The sequence below is a fragment of the Octopus sinensis genome, linkage group LG1 (genome assembly GCF_006345805.1).
Source record: "Octopus sinensis linkage group LG1, ASM634580v1, whole genome shotgun sequence".
Lineage (NCBI taxonomy): Eukaryota > Metazoa > Mollusca > Cephalopoda > Octopoda > Octopodidae > Octopus > Octopus sinensis.
In genome coordinates this window covers 101,754,414-101,771,695 of record NC_042997.1, presented here as the reverse complement: position 1 = coordinate 101,771,695, position 17,282 = coordinate 101,754,414, and the positions used below count along the sequence as shown (strand labels likewise).

Below are 17,282 nucleotides of genomic sequence, written 5' to 3'. Positions count from 1 at the left end.
CTTGTTAGCATAGAATAACAGTTGTGAAACAGTAAAATTTGTATGTAATAGAAAGGAAATATTTGTTATGCTTTAGAAAATATATTCAGATTTCTCGGATATATTTTACTACTAAAGTACATCTAACCCTTTAGCATTCAGATTATTTTGTTAAATGTAATGCTTGTAGCTTCAAGATTTTGAGGATATGATTGTATATTTTTAGAAGGACATTGTAGCATAAGTGTGAGAGATAGGATCTGACTGATCTGAATGTAAAACAAGGAGAATATTTGGGCCAGATATGGTTGGTTTAAATGCTAGTGTTAAGAAACTTTTGGCATTAACTTGACTTCAAGTTGTGATGAGTTCTTCAGTCTATGCATTCACTTCTAAAATATAGATGTCAGCATGGCACCTTGTTTAATGAGTTCACTTTTGCCACACTGGGTTTTGGCTTGACACCATTGTACATCTTGGGCAAGACACTGCTATCTGAACCTTGGGTTAATCAAAGACTTGTGAGTGAGATTTGGTAGACTGATCCTATGTGGAAGCATAATGGATGGATGGACTATTCCTATCTTGGGGTATAGACTTAACCTGTTGCCCAGTTTAACATCACCATCTGGTAGTTATTGAGTGCATTTAGTTATTTTCACTTTGTTACAAGCATTTGAGTTAGATCTCTAGTCTGAGGATAAACATTCTCCCTTCTAATCACCTGACGCAGAAGCCCTGGAAAGAGTCATGGATACTGCCCTTCCTCCTTTGACAAAGCAATAAAATGATTGAAAATGATAAATTAAAAAAAAAAAAATGAGATCACAATTGTAATAATTTTCATCTAATTAGATTTGTAACGCATTTATACATTTATATTCCGATAAAATTTCTTTGCTGTTTTCTGTTAACTAATTGTTTTCCTTTCAACTACACTTGTAACTCCCTCCTTTCTAATTAATCAATTTCATCACCACCCAGCTTTCCTTTTTTTTTCCCTCACATGAGTGTACTGTTATTCAAAGTACTTAAAGGAAAACTTTGACTTGACTGAAACTCTGGAAAGAATAGAGTCAGCTGAGTTTAAAGATAGAGACTGCAGAAGAAAAATTGAGAAAGCATTGTGTAGGGTAGAGATTCTCCACTCGTTTATAACAATATCGATAATAAGTATATTAATTATTAGGTTTGACATCTAAAGTTACATGATCTCTTGGATTTTGTCAATTTATTCTAATTGAAGCTAATGGGTATTAGTTTTATCTGACTATTGAATCATTTTATATGTTCGAAATACAGTTTACAAACCCTTGATTTGATATGGTTGCAGTTTCCATCAAAAATATGGTGAAAAATATTAAGGTGTTATGTTGTGTTGTTTATGAAGCAGAGAACATTCCTTAGAATCTAATGATTTTTTTTTTCTTGAACAAAAGCTGCTGCAAAGGTTGCAAAATTGATGTCATTATTGTTGACAAGTAAAGATTACTCTTGTCTTCTGTCATATATATGCTTTCTCTCTTTCATGCAGAGTTTACATCAAGACTCGTTCCAGGTATCAAAACAAACCACTATGTTCCCTATTTTCCTTTTCTTTTTTAACCTTGTTTAATCATCTTTATTTTGCCTTAGCATGTATATCTTTTAGTTCTCTGGTGTTGAAGTTACGCAGAGATATGCCGTTATCTTTATTTTCTTCCTTTGTCTATATATCATTTATTAAAGCAAAACTGAGCTTCAAAATTTACCCTTCCATGACTGTTTACTTTCTTTTGGCTTAATAACTGTTGTTAATATGCTAAATTAACTGTGAATAAAAAAAAAACTCTGTATCCCATTTGAGTGTTAGTGTGTCAGTATTTGTTTTGGAATAGTTTTTGTTAAGGAATAAGTTGTAAGTACATACATCATACTTTCCCTTTGTTTTGATGCCTGATTTACAGTTTGCTGTCATTATTCATGAGGTTTCAGAATATTCTAATTATTCAGAATGTATTTAGGATAATGATTTCTTATAAATGCCAAAGGCTAGGATATAGAAATGGAAAACAGTAATGTTTGTGGCATTCTTAAACATATTAAAAACATAATGATATTATCTCTAAAGGCATTAAAAACAATGATACTAAAATGTAATAATGCTAGATGAGATTATAAACTACTAAGATTTTGAAGTAGATGATATCTGATATTATTGGCATCAATTCGAGGTACAAAAAATGGCAACAGGCATTATTGAAACCATATATCTCTCCTTTGTCAGGTGACTGTGTTTCTAATTCTATTACTAAGTGGCTCCTATTTCCTCTTCTTAAATTAAGCTTGTTAGAAATGTTATTTGCCCCTGCTATATTGTACAGTTAAATGGGAAGGAAAGGTTAAAAAAAAAAACATCTATAGTAACTTACCTGAGTAAAGAGAATAGATTATACATGGTTGGAATCTCATCAGTTTTTGTCTGAAATTGCTGCTTAGAAGACCTAATATGAATGGCAATTTATTCTCAGTAATTTTCAAAATTCAGATTTACAGTAGCAACCTGTATTTCAGAGTGAAGATATATAAAAAATGTCCAGCAGCAGATGTAATCTGCAACAAATAAATATTTATTTGTTTTTGTTGAAGGGTAAATTACATTCCAATCAGTAAAACAGCAATGTGTTGACAAAAGTTTCAAGTGTTTTTCTAGTACATTTAAAGTGCGTGTGTGTTTGTGTTATTTTAAATTTAAAAAGTCTAGTAATCTTTATATCTTTCAAAAATGAGGAGTGCAAAACTTCAAAGTTACTGACACCTTTTTAAAAACTAAATTTTTGTATCTGCCTTTTGTTTTTATATATAACTAAAGCCATATATATATATATTTTCTGCAAAAGCCTACATTGTTACATAGACTATTGTAGAATAATATATATGTAACAACTACAGTTTATGCAGTAACACTGGCTGTGGGACACAATCATAGACAATTTATATGCACAATATTTATATTATATTTATGATAATTGGCTTGTAAATGTGATATTACTGATATATATTTTTTTAGAATTTATGGTGCAGTAGGTCAGCTACTGCACTTTGTGCACTGTGAGTCCAGGCATGAGCACTTTTTCTCTCATTTGAAAATAATGTTCTATTAAAACTTTAACAATGCCTTCTATAGCAGAATAATATTATCGACAGATAGTCTTAGATTTCATTCCATAGCTTACACTTTACTTTTGATACATAAAAATAATAGATAACCTTCTCAAGTTAAAAGAAGTGACAAGTGTTTGACAAAAAAATATGGGTTTTAGAGTTGTTCTCTCTCAAGACTGCATCTGCAGTACTCCCATGTCGACTTTGTACCATTTCAAGAATTAAATGCTTAAAAAAAAAAGGCACAGTTTCATGGTTCTCTATAAACTTCTAATGATCTAATTGTCAATATAACTACAATTTTTGCTGGTATTTCTAGGGTGTATGCACTAGTTCATGTTTATCTCCATTGCCTCATCAGTTGTACAGTATTCTTTAGTTCTTCATTTACCTCAATCTCAGATGAATTGTAAATTAAGAATAATATGGAATAGTACTTGAGCAGTTTACATAAATTTTACCAGTGAGATAAAAAAAAAAAAAAAAGTAATTATTTCATTGAGTAAATTATCAATAAAAATTCCATCTTTGTCTCAGTATTGGCCTACTTGCTATTCTAGTGGTTAAGAGGAAATCAGTTTCATAGTAGCAGCTTCTTGAATTTTTTTTATATATTCAGTTCCATGTTTGTGTGTGTGTGTGTGTGTGTGTCTGTGTGAGCAATATGATTGCTAGTTTTATTTCTTAGTTTTCATTTCTCTGATGGAAGGTCCAAGAGAAGAAGGGTATTTGATGTGATTGACTTCGTGTATACACTGGACTTGGAAGAAAACATTCATATGAATAATTTATTTGTCCAATGTAGATTTTTATAAAAGATATTCTCATGCTGAAATATAAAACATGGTTTTACTGAGCAAAGAGTATTGTTTGAAATTTTTTACTTAGAGTAGTCAAATCCTTTCTGTATTTTAATGGAGTTGGAGTGTTTCTAAACTTTTCATTTTATACAATCGGCATTAAAATCTATTTATAGTGCTGTATTTCATGTATTACAATTTGTAGATTCTGATGCTTTTCCATTTAGAATATACATGTTATTATTCACTTTATTTGGAGATGGCATAGATTGTAGCGAGCTTGACAAAGATGCTTTACAGTGTCAGCTTACATATTTCACTGCTCTGATTTTAAATCTCACTGTTGTTGACTTTGGTTTTTGTGTCTCAAAGGAATTGATTAAATATGTACTTTATAGTAAAAAAAAAAATAGCCTCTTGCTTTGTTAAAGTAAATATCATTGTTTGTGTAATATGTACTTTAATGTAGAATAATATGGCTTCTTGCTTTGTTAGAGTAAATATTGTTTGTACAATAAGAAAAATGAGATGGAGTCCTCTTTTTTTGTGTTTTAGGAGAGTCATTACAGCAATAATAATAACAACATATGCACAGGTTCAATTCCACTTCTTTATTGTTAATTAGTTAAATGTCTAACCAACTAACTAATCGATCATTTATTTAATGTGCTGGTTAAACAATCAGTTGGTTGTTTCTTAGTTAAAAGTCCTTTCATAACTGTTCATGACTCTTCAGTGACTCAGTTAAATTATTATTCGTGTAATGATTCTCCCGAGACACAACTAAATTTGTTTCAACACAAGAATTTACATAAAGAATCTTGCAAACCAAATACAACAATAAATATAGGGCCTACTTAAATGTATTATTGTGTTTATTTTCGTGGTTTATATTCTAAGTTCCATCAGAAACTTTACATTGTTCCAATTTAATTAAATGTAATACCAATAACATCTTTGCAATAATTTGGACTGTTTTATTTAACTCTTGTTGACATTTTTAAGATTTAAACTTCACTAGGCTAAATACTTTAAAAAGTTCTTCCCCATTATTTTCTTGTTATATATGGCTGTTATTCAGTTTCCGTTTCAAATTCTTTCTACTCATTCCTACAATAGTAAAAGCATTATATCTAGGCATGTTTATTTACTTTTCATCTAATCATTTCTAACTAGCTACTTTATTCATGGAAAATTGTTTCAGCTTTCATATTTTCCCATTACAATATTTATATTTGTGAAAAATTTAAATGCTTCATTCAATAACAGTTATAGTGCAATTTTTCCATTGAGGATACAACTCATTCTTGAGTAGAACTAAATTTGGGGTAATTTTTTTTTTGTAGTTTTCATTATCCCATAGAGTATTTAAACAGTGTTGTATAAAACATAGTCATTTAAGTATGCTTGTTCAAAACCTATGAATAGAGTCAATTTCTTTAACTTTCATTTTAATGTAAGTTTACAAGTGGGAATTTGTCTTGTTCTATTTAATACATTAGTTTTCTTACAATTTTAAGAATGTCATTTAAGTTATTATCTTTGATAATATTGGTTGACTATGACATGTTCATGAATTCCTTTACATTTCAAGTAATTAAATCTGCCAATTTAAATTCTTTCTCGGTGATGATCTAGAGCCAAATGTTTTCTTTGGAGTTACTTCAAATGCCATTAGATTGTAGCTAAATAGAAATCACAGTATTAAATATTAGGCTGTCATTGCTAAAGTCGATTAAGTTTATATCTTATTTCACTGTCCTTGCTATTCTCTTGAAATTAAGTTTTTATGAATTGTTTATATGGAATATTTTCTAGTTCTATTACTTGATGATTTATAAGAAAAGATTTTCACAAACTCCTGTAATTTGTTGCCTTTTTAAATATATATATATAAACAAACTTAATGGATAATTAGAAGATCTAAGTTGTTATAAGCACTGATACCTTGGATTGACTTCCAGGTATATTTAAATTTCATGTTATCATGAAATGTTAAAACCTAACTAATGAGGTAAATATTAGATTTCATTTCATCAGGTTAAACATTTTATCTCTTTATATCTAAATAGCCTACAAATTTGTAAAAAAAAAAATTTTTTCATCTGTTGGAATTGCTGCTCTCTTTGGCTTAATCCAACACCTGTTTGATATTATTTTGTGGCAAACTTTCCCCTTAAAATGTCTCTGCATAAGTTCAAAACCGTATTTCCTTTCTGCCTCTCACTTTCTTTCCCTTTATGCTATTATAATTGCTATTGTTGTTGTTACTGTTGTTGTGAATGTTCATTATTGTTTTGTTTTTTTTGTTTTTTTTTATTATTTCCAGTTTGTCTTAAAAATGCCTTTAATTCAGTTACTGATCTAGCCTCAAGTTGAGATCTGCCTAATTTCACTGACATTGATTGCCTAACATTAATGGTAGTTCTATTTGCTAATTATACTTCATCATACAGAATTGCTTGACATTCTGTTCTTATCTAATAATAATAGTTTCTTATTATGTAAACTAACACTGATTACTAGAAAAAACTGTCAATATAGTTTAATATTTATAGCATCTCCTGTAATAAACTGAATGTTGAAGTTCTGGCTTTTTTTTCTTTTTTTTTTATATAACCATATTAATACAGTATAACCCAGATTAATCTAATGTGAATTATGCATTATAGAATCTATTTCAGTAGTTTCCTTTTCATTTTAGTACATTCTTTTGAAACCTCTTGTTATTAGTCCCTAGACTATCTGACTGTTGTTAATGTTTAGATCTACTTTAACAACAATACTCCTTTTTGCTAATTTGTGCGTGTCTTTTTAGTATAATTTTAATTTTTATATGCTCATTTTAGTTGGATGTATAATTTCAAAGTTTTATGCTATAGTTTTCCTAATGGCATGTGTAGTGCCAACTATTACCAGCAAGAAAATATCTACAAATTGTTACAAAAAGATATGGTGCCTTATTGCCATAGAACATGGTTGGAAGACAAAAAGTTTAGATTTTATAGTCCCTATGCTAGAGTCAAATCATTCTCTCTGTAATCAGCATTATGTTCTTCAAAATGTTAAATTGTGACTATTATTTTAAAGCAAGTTTGTATTAACAATGAAACATTTAGTGATAGGAGAACTGACCACTGAGAGCAGAGTGAAATTTATTTTAAGATTTCATGTTAACTGGAACTTCTAAATTGTTCCTGACAGTTCATAAAATTATTTATTTTCAAAATATTATTTATTAAATTCATATTATTCATGCTGTCTTTTATAATTAAAATAATCAATCAAAGAAGTGCTTTTCCTTTTTTAATCTTTGTGTTTTATTGGATTAAAACATCTTTTCATTAACATTTCTAATTATAGTAGCACTTACTGTTTAGTGTGTTCTATTAAGTTATATACTTTCAACACTGGTTTAGTTTTGTAAACAATGCATATTTTAAAATTATACTGCAAACTTTGAAAACTTTCTCGTAATGTTATATGTATTAACTATTGACAAATTTTGAGTTTGTTTCTATCTTGGCAGTAATATTATTCTGTTGCCTAAACTGAGCTGTCTTCTTTTGCTATTTTTTTTCTTTTAATCTTTATTTCTATCTTTAAATGTAGTAATTGGAAAGAAGTGACATTTGAATGTGAAAAATATTATGTGTGAACTACAAATTGTATAAAGTAACTTCCGCTCCTCCCCCAAATACTTTTTGAAGTATATTTATCATTCTTTTGTAGAACAGTCAAAAACTATTCATTTTACTCTGCCTTTGTGATTCACAAGAATGAAGTTTCATATTAGACAGTTTAGGTTTATTACTTGTCATCTATGCCAGATGAACTGATAAAATAATCTCAAAGGACTGCTTTTCTAATGGCAACTTGGAAATGACCTATGATAAAATACTTCCATCATGACTTATTTCTATGCTGCTATATTCTTTAACTGCTCATTTCAAATGAAAAATGAAACATTTTAAATCTCCTTTTATTTCTCAAAGCTAGATGTTGTGTATATTTATCATATTTTAAAACTTATGTACTTTGTTTCATTTTAAGTGAGGTTAATGACTCTTTTAGTATAGAACTGTTGCAAACATTGGGTAATAAAGTTTATAACTGTTTCTTTCATATGACTGAGTTATAAATTATGTATAAATTACATTGTCTTCAAGGAAACTTGGATACTTTGTCTTCAGCTATATTTTTTATTGCGAAGCACTTTATCTTCAAGAGCTGATAAAGTGATTTTTGGAATTTACCAGAGTATTTTTCTGGAAGGAATCTTGATGAAAGATGCAACTAATTTACATCTTAGTCTTGAAACTAACTACTATAGGACTACTATCATTTCATTTTAATTTGCTAGTTGGTATAACTTCAAAGCCAGACACTAAAATAGTATTTTGCTTTTTGGCAAGTGACACAATTTAACTTTAGCGAACTCGAATGTTTTTCATCTATGGTTGAGTTATGTTCCAACTATATGCATGGGTGTGTTGGTATAGATATATATAAAATCTGAAAATAAAGTGACATATTAGAGCTGAGAACCAACTGCACACTTCGTGTTTACTTTGCGTATCTGCACACTCTGTTTTAAGAAAATGTTTTCAACCTTCTTTCAGAGTTGTTATTATTTGGCAGGTTAGTTGATTTGAGGTTGCATGATGAAACTAAAACACATTATGGAACAATCACTTGAGTTGTAGAGTTAATCTGTTACCTGGTTTAACACCACCACCTTGAGTGCCTTTAGCAGAAGTCCACTCTGTTGCAAACATTTTGGGCTCAGTCTCCCACCAATCTCAAAGGCCCTATAAAAGACCATGGGCACTGACTGCTTTGGATGCTATTGCCACTATCACCACTTTTGTTATGTGATAATACTATAAAATCAAAAGTGTTTTACGTTTATGACCTAGTCATTAATATAGTTACACTGTATCTATTGACCTTTAATATATGCAGTGGAATTGTGCTAGTAATCAGGCCCTAGATGTATGTATATATTGGAATTTTTTGTTGCAATAAAACAAAAGTAATAACAATGGCATGCATGTCTTTGAAATGGCTATCATGACTTCTCTACTATTTGCTTTCAACATTAAATTTGGTTACAAATAAAAATAGATTTCATTGCTTGGTTTAGCATTTCTCAAAGTGGGCTCTATGAAAAAAAATCTGGGTTTCGCTAGACAAGGTAATAAAAAATGATTTTATAAAATCAGTGTTCACCATTTTTAAAAGCAAGTTGTGTTTGTGTGCATGCATGTGTGTGTGTTTGTTTTTAATAAATTTTTTCTCCAAAACAACTTCTTTTTTTGCTTCATTTAATACCTTTAAAATTAGGGTAGCAATGATTCTTTTATTTTTTTACTGATTTCAGTCATTAGACTATGGCCATACTGGGGTACTGCTTTGAAGGATTTTAGTCAAACAAATCGATTCCACTACTTATTTTTATTTTTAAGCCTGGCATCTATTCTATTAGTCTCTTTTGCCCAACTACTTAGTTATGAGGTCATAACTACACCAGTTGCCAGTTGGTAATGAGGGACAAACACAGACACAAAGGCACACACATAGATATGTACATATATATGACATACCTCTTTCAGATTTCATCTACCAAATCCACTCACAAAGCTTTGGTTGGCTTGAAGCTAGAGTAGAAGACACTTGCCCCAAGGTGCCATGCAGTGAGACTGAACCTAAAACCATGTGGCTGGGAAGCAAACTTCTTAACACACAGCCTAATTTTCATAAGATCACATAAGTATTTCATCATAGTATAACCAACCGACTCAGTACTTTTGCTGATAAATTGAAAGAAAATAAGCAAAATAGAAAGAAAAAATATTAAAATCTGACTTGATAAAGAAGTCACCAGCTGTATATTATTTTGTTGTTTTCTGTGTCCATTTACATATTTTGATCTAAGAAGTTTAAAACAATAACTGAATAAAAAAAAATTGACTATATAATTCTTTCTGATGTAGACACAAGGCCAGAAATTTGTGGGGAGGGGTCTAGTCAATTACATTGGCCCCAGTGCTTGACTGGTACTTATTTTATTGGCCCCAAAAGGATCAATGACAAGGTTGACCTTGGCAGAATTTAAACTCAGCATGTAAAACTAAAAGAAATGTCACTAAGCCTTTTGTCTGATATGCTGACTGCTGCCCCTTTTTGGCCATGTAATAAATACTGTTGCTAAAACTTCAGTTTAAGTTTCTTCAAAGCCATGAGTCTTTCTACAGGAAGAATGTTAAACAATAAAGCATAATTTGAAGTAGTGAGTGGAGACATAACATTTAAGTTGATTCGATGAACATATTTAAGTAAATCCAAAATAGACACCTTAACCCTTTAGTGTTCTGATTATTCTATCAAACATAATGCTTATTGATTCACATTGATTTGATTTAATCATGCATTATCTCATATCTTCAAGATCTTGATGGTGTAATTACCTAATGTAGAATAACATTGTAGGGTAGGTGTGAGAGCCTGGATCTGGTCAGTTTGAGCATAAAACAGATTAAATATTTTGGCCGGATATGGCCGGTTTAAATAGTAAAGGGTTAAATTCCTCTTTTCATCTAGAGTAAGTTGTTGTGATGGAATGGTTACTTACTCAGTTGAAACAATTGAATTTATATATATGCTACATCTTCCATTGGAAATAAAAAGCTTTTTCTAGATCATTTCTTCATATATAAGCATTAAATCAATATCTGTTGATATTCATGGAATCTCAGCTGATTGCCATTCCATTTCTTTATTCCATTCTCTGTGTGTCTGTGCATGCATACATATGGGAGTGAACTTGTGGTTGGGATGCTCAGCTCACAATCATAAATGTGTGTGTATATATATATATATATATATATATATTAAGTAGAAAGTTAGAAAATCCACAAATATCCTCAGGAAGATGGCCCTGCTCGATCTGTAGAAAAGGTGTAGGTAGAAACTCTATAAGATGTACCCAGTGTAAGCTATGGACACATAAGAGGTGCAGCAATGTCAAAGGTAGGCTAACTGGGAAGATAGTTTTTGTATGTGGCAGATGCTCTGGAGCATTGACCTCCGAAAATCTGCAGAAAACAACTTCCGTCACTTTCCGGGGGGAAAAACTAGAAGTAGTTGATAGCTTCCGCTATCTAGGTGACCAAGTCAGTAGTGGGGGCGGGTGCGCTGAAAGTGTAACTGCTAGAATAAGAATAGCCTGGGCAAAGTTTAGGGAGCTCTTACCTCTGCTGGTGACTAAAGGCCTCTCGCTCAGAGTAAAAGGCAGACTGTATGATGCATGTGTACGAACAGCTATGCTACATGGCAGTGAAACATGGGCCGTGACTGCTGAGGACATGCGTAAGCTTGTGAGGAACGAAGCCAGTATGCTCCGATGGATGTGTAATGTCAGTGTACTTACTCGACAGAGCGTTAGTACCTTGAGAGAAATGTTGTACCTAAGAAGCATCAGTTGTTGTGTGCAAGAGAGACGATTGCGCTGGTATGGTCATGTGGCGAGAATGGATGAAGATAGGTGTGTGAGAAAGTGCCAATCCCTAGCAGTTGAGGGAACCCGTGGAAGAGGTAGACCCAGGAAAACCTGGGACGAAGTGGTGAAGCACGACCTTCGGACGTTAGGTCTCACCATGGAAATGACTAGAGACCGAGACCTATGGAAGTATGCTGTGCGTGAGAAGACCCGGCAAGACTAGTGAAGCCATAATCCGTGGCCCCTACCTGGGACGTAGTCAGTCCACCTGTGCATACCTTCCTTCTTGTGACACTTGTGAAGACCTGTTGAGGCAAGTGAGAATCGAATCAAATCAAATCAAATCAAATCGAACCAAATCAAAATAGATGAACATCAATGGAATTTGTATCCTTGTGGTACCAGTGCCGGTGGCACATAAGAAAACCATCCGAACGTGATCGTAGCCAGTACCGCAACGACTGGCCTCCGTGCTGAGGGCACATAACAAACACTATCCGAGCGTGGCCGTCCGCCAGCCCCGTCTGGCACCTGTGTCGGTGACACATAAGAAAACACCATCCGAGCGTGGCCGTCAACTAGCCTCGTCTGGCACCTGTGTCGGTGGCACATAAAAAACACCATCCGAGCGTGGCCGTCTGCCAGCCTCGTCTGGCACCTGTGTCGGTGGCACATAAAATCACCCACTACACTCTCGGAGTGGTTGGCGTTAGGAAGGGCATCCAGTTGAACCGTCCAACCCATGCTATCATGGAAAGCGGATGTTAAACGATGATGATATATATATACACACACATATATGTTTGTTTTTATGTTCAGTTATAATAAAGACAATTTTACATTAATCTGATGGGTTACTCTATTCTTTTATGGAGTACAAATTTATCTTCTTAAATAAGAATGTTGTTGACAGTAACTTCAAAGTTACAGCTGATGATGGCTCAGCTGGCCAAAACTTTGAAGTTACTGTCAGCAACATTTTGTTTAGGAATTATATATATCTACACACACACACACACACACACACATCTCTGCATTTGTAAATGAGTGCTAGTACTGCAGCCCTCTTTTCCTTCTGCTGCCATATTACCAATGCTCTCTTGGGTCAAAGAGTTGGTCAGCTGAGAGCTATCTATGTCTGCACTTGGCTATGGTCGCATCTAAAACAGCTAATGAAAGTCTAAAAGATGTCAACCAAGCTTTACCCACTTGTAACAGCAACGGGCTCACAGAAGACATTTGCCCAAGGGGTCACAGAGTGGGACTGAACTCAAAACCTTGTGGTTGGGAAGCAAACTTCTCAGCTACACGTGTGTGTGTGTGTGTTCATGTTTTGTTATCTTGAGATTGTGCTCTGGATGCAAATGAATATCACCATCATACAAGCAGTGTTGTTAGTTTGCAATCTTCTGTGAAATCATGTTCAGCCATTTTACTAGTGGCAAAAAGTGCATCTCCTGCCATTAGATCTACTTCACTGAATTTCATCTAACCCATACAAGCCTGAAAAAGTAGGCATTAAAGCAATGATGGCAATATGTATCTACATGCATATGTATTTGAATTTATAAGGAAAGCACAAAAGTACTCAATATATGGTGTATAGTTTACATTCTTTTAATTTGAAGCAGAAACTTTAATCTGTTCTTACTTAAAGCTCCAATGTTTCATGAAAGTACAGTTGTTGCTAAATATTTTATGCTGTTTAATAAGCAAAAACATAAAACTTTAAGTAATGATTGATTGAATTGTTGACTTCAAATTAAATGTGTTTTGTATGTGCATATATGTATTGTGTGTGTATCTAAAATCTTCATCTAATCTCAATAATTATTCTTTTTTAATTTGCTTATTACATATTGTTTCTTTAACTCTTATGCTGCTTTATTTCTACTTTTATTTTCATCAATATCTTTTAGGTTTCTGCTTTTGTATAAATCCCATTAAATATTTGTTTGCTTTACTATGCTTTTTCTTTTCTTTTCTAGAACTTATAATTTCAGTGATTCTTCTTAATTATTAAACTGTTTCTCTTTCAGCATTTTCATAGCTTCATAGAAATATTTGATTCAAGTACAATTCCATTTCTTTTGTTTTTTAAATAAGTCCATGCATTTCAAAAAATAACTATTATTAGTTCAGTATCTAAATGATTTGATATATTTGAATATTGAGAAATTATTGTTTTTATATTTCAACATAATTGTTGAAGCCAAAACAAAAAATGTTTGTCTGTATTTAGTTTAAATTGGTTTTCATAAATGGTCTCAATTTTAATATTTATATTCTCTTAGATTTAAATTTTTTTTTTCATTTATTTATATTTTCTAAATTTATATATATATAAATTTTAAATAGACTTCAATATTTCAGTTCTCACAACTATGTACCTATTCAGCACACCAGACACTGTTTCTAACTATATCCATCACGTTTTATGATCTATTTTGCTGTGTTGGAATGTATCTCCAATGATTATTGACACCACTGAAGACTAAACAGTCAAATGTATTTCATAGGATCAGCCATTTAAGTAGTCTAGTTTTTATAATTAACCCTTTCATTTCCAACATGGCTGAAACTGGCTCTGTAGTACAAAGGTCTTGCTTTCATAAATTCTGAATTAAAATCTTTCACCAAACCTTAGTCACAATTTATGTTCCTAACACTAACTGAATGATAACTAAGTTATTTTACTAAATTCTTTGTTATATTTAAAATAATTAAAAGAAACACAGACCATCTCAAAATAAATACAGTAATGAAAGGATTAATAGCTTTCACATGGCTGTTAGACAGAAAAGTAACTTTGCAGAATTCTCACTTTCTTAGCACCTGTATCTTAGAAATTATTCATGTTTATATGAATATTTATTGCCTGACATTAATTTTAATTATATTTTATCCTGCATTTCTCTGTAATTACTGCATTGATCTATATATTCCTCTATCAGTGACACATACAACACTAGATTACTGTTAGTTTACATTTGTATTAAGAGTATTTTAAATTAACATTGAAGTACAATAATTTTTATCACAATTAGCAAAACTAGCTTTAAATTTCCTTTTTTTTTATTTTAGTTAAGCAAAGTCAAATATCCATTTAGATACATGAGCATTAATGTACAATTGAGAAGTTTGCTTTGCAATCAAAAATATCTTGTGGTATTTAGGTATTATATTGCTTTCATGCTATGACTAGATTTAGCCATTTGATAAACCAAGAAAAATTAAAATAAGAGACTAAGCACTGATAGCCAATATAACTGATGAAAATTTTTAAAGAAGCTCTAGCATGGCCTCATTCCAGAAACTGAACACAGAAAAGGAATAAAAATATATGCATGTAATATAAAGAGGAAAATTGTTTAAAATTAGGCTTCTCTTAAATTTGTTTAAAATATTTATCCTTAAAAAATATAATTTTTTAATTAAAATTTTTTTATGGCTAGCATTATAGGTAATCTTTGAAATTACTTTAGTGAGGGCCAATTTTTATAAATGGAGAAATTTATCAAAAACTATTATTGAGCAAAATCTAATGATATCTACTTTGAAAGAAACTGGATTAAAATTTTTATCAAGTGAGTGAACTGTTTCTTGCAAAGCACATACAGTTACATTTTTCTGTTAACAGAGCTCAACTACAGAGGATAGCTGCTCTTGAATCAAGCTGGGCTCATCTCGGGAATGGTCTGAATGCTCACAACAATCCAATTTGGCTTCAGCTCTATCTAAGTGTGTGTAAATTGCTTGACATGGCATTAATCCTACCAGCAGATATTATTCCTCAATTTCAACTGTGAGTAGTATTCTAGTATATAATTCTTTGTAGTGTACAGTGAAGTTATTGTATGCATTTTTTTTTTATTACAGTATATGAAGGAAAGTAAATATTTAATTATATAATTGTGATGAAACTAAGAACCACTTTTATATTTTGTTTTCTATTTCATGTACATTTTCCTATTGTTGTACATGTAAGCCAAACACTCATTATTGATATTTCCCTTTCAGCTACAAATGGGCTTTCACAGGTGGACCTAGTATTGAAGATGACCATCACGAAGATCCAAAGCAGAACCCTAAGATAAAAAGTTTTGTCTGTCATGTAACTCGAATCAGTAAACTCCTCAACAGTCGAGTAAGCAACTCTCTCCAAATTATTCATTAATGTCTGTGTCTGGTATGGGAGGATATTGTAATAGACTCAGAATGTAACCTAACAACTCCAGAGTAATTATAGGTTAATCTGGCTCTAAAGTAACTTGAACTTACATTGTATTCATCTAAATGCTAACTGTAATTCTGTTACCTCTTTTATCTCCACAAAATGTCCTTCCTTTATTTAAACTACAATAAACCTTTGGGCCAATGCTTAAAGAGGGCAGAGATATTTCCCTTTCATTCCAATGTAGGTAACTTTTTGCAGAAAGTGAGATACCTATTCTCCAATTAAAAAATCTGAACAAAGTAGAGTATGAAAGTTTATGTAGCAATATAAACTTACAAACCATGGTTTGCAAGTTTAATAGCTTATCGTCATCATCATCATCATCTTAATTTAGTGGCCATTTTCCATGCTGGCATGTGTTAGACAGTTTGTTTGGAATTGGTGAGTCAAAGAGCTGTACCAAGCTCCAATCTGGTTTGGCTTGGTTTCTATGGCTGGATGCCCTTTCTGATGCCAAAATCATTTTAGTAATTTCACTTCTACATTTAAAACTTTATCTAGCAATATGTACCCACTTGTCATCAGTTGGCTTTAAAATCGAGAAATACATTTCATTGCTGTTAATGTTAAGAAAGTTTAAAGCATTTATCCAAAAAGGATGAACAAAGTATTTAAGAAGTCTCTGGTAATGGAAAGTTACTGATGCTTAAAATGATGTCTGTAAGAGTTTTAAAACTTTGAAGTTAGTATTATGTGGAAATATGAAGAAGAAAAAAAAGAGGAATGCTGTCCTCAGAATGAATGATTTGCATAAGGTCTGATGCTACATGTAAAGCAAGATTTTGAGAAACAAGAACATTTTAACTGAGCAGTAAATAACTGTAGTGAAAATAACTAGTGAGAAGAAAATAACTGTAGTGATATTGATAAAAGAAAGATCCTATTTAAACAATCATTGTGTGTTTATATTTAAAGCAAAACTACTTTTCTTTTGACAGATACAAGGGGAACCCTCAAGCCTAAAAGTTGTTCAAGGACAGCCACTACTTAATATGAGCCATATTAGATCTCTAATGGAATTACAACCATTTTTTAATGCTCTTTATCAAGAATCAAAAGGTTCAAAATCTACTAGTCCTTCATCTTTGATACCCTCTGAGACATTACTAACACCAAGGTCTTTCATTCCTAAATCTCGGTCTGCACCAGAATTTGATTATCGAACCACAGTAAACTCTGAAATACTTCCTTCCAGCAATTTTTGTCCTTTAAACAACCAACAAGTCATTGAAGAATATGTTAAAAAAGATTTCTTAGAGTTTTTCCCTCCATCATAAATATGCTTAATTCAGTACAAATTGTAAATGAAAAATCAAACTGGGTTCTTGTTCAGTTTGTAACTTGTTTTTATTTATGTTACCTTCCTCTTAGGGATAATGTATTGGTATCCAACCAGACTTGTCTCAAAAAAATTTATAATGTGAAAAAAAAAAGCAACAGAGAAATATTCTTTTTTATTTTGTTGAAAACATGCCAGTATAGAAACACAGATATATAAAAACATTTATCATAAGAACTTTGACAATCTGGTGAAACTGTAAATTAAAACTATTTCTGCTGTGTTTTTACCATGAGCATGATCATATGTATCAAATTTAATAAAAATATGTAAAAACAGAGA

The 17,282-nt window shown here is 31.6% G+C and overlaps 1 protein-coding gene across 4 annotated transcripts in view; it reads left to right on the top strand.

Moving 5' to 3' along the window:
* The window catches only part of LOC115211956 (protein dopey-1), a 146,656-nt gene extending 129,374 nt beyond the window's left edge, over nucleotides 1-17,282 (top strand). For 3 of the 4 annotated variants that reach the window (XM_029780747.2, XM_029780731.2, XM_029780724.2), the window contains exons 27-30: nucleotides 1,514-1,537; nucleotides 15,065-15,229; nucleotides 15,445-15,571; nucleotides 16,600-17,282. In XM_029780747.2, the coding sequence (XP_029636607.1) occupies nucleotides 1,514-1,537; nucleotides 15,065-15,229; nucleotides 15,445-15,571; nucleotides 16,600-16,938 (655 nt within the window). In that variant the 3' untranslated portion in view covers nucleotides 16,939-17,282. The remainder of the gene's footprint in view (nucleotides 1-1,513; nucleotides 1,538-15,064; nucleotides 15,230-15,444; nucleotides 15,572-16,599) is intronic. The other variant, XM_029780740.2, reaches the window with a different exon arrangement.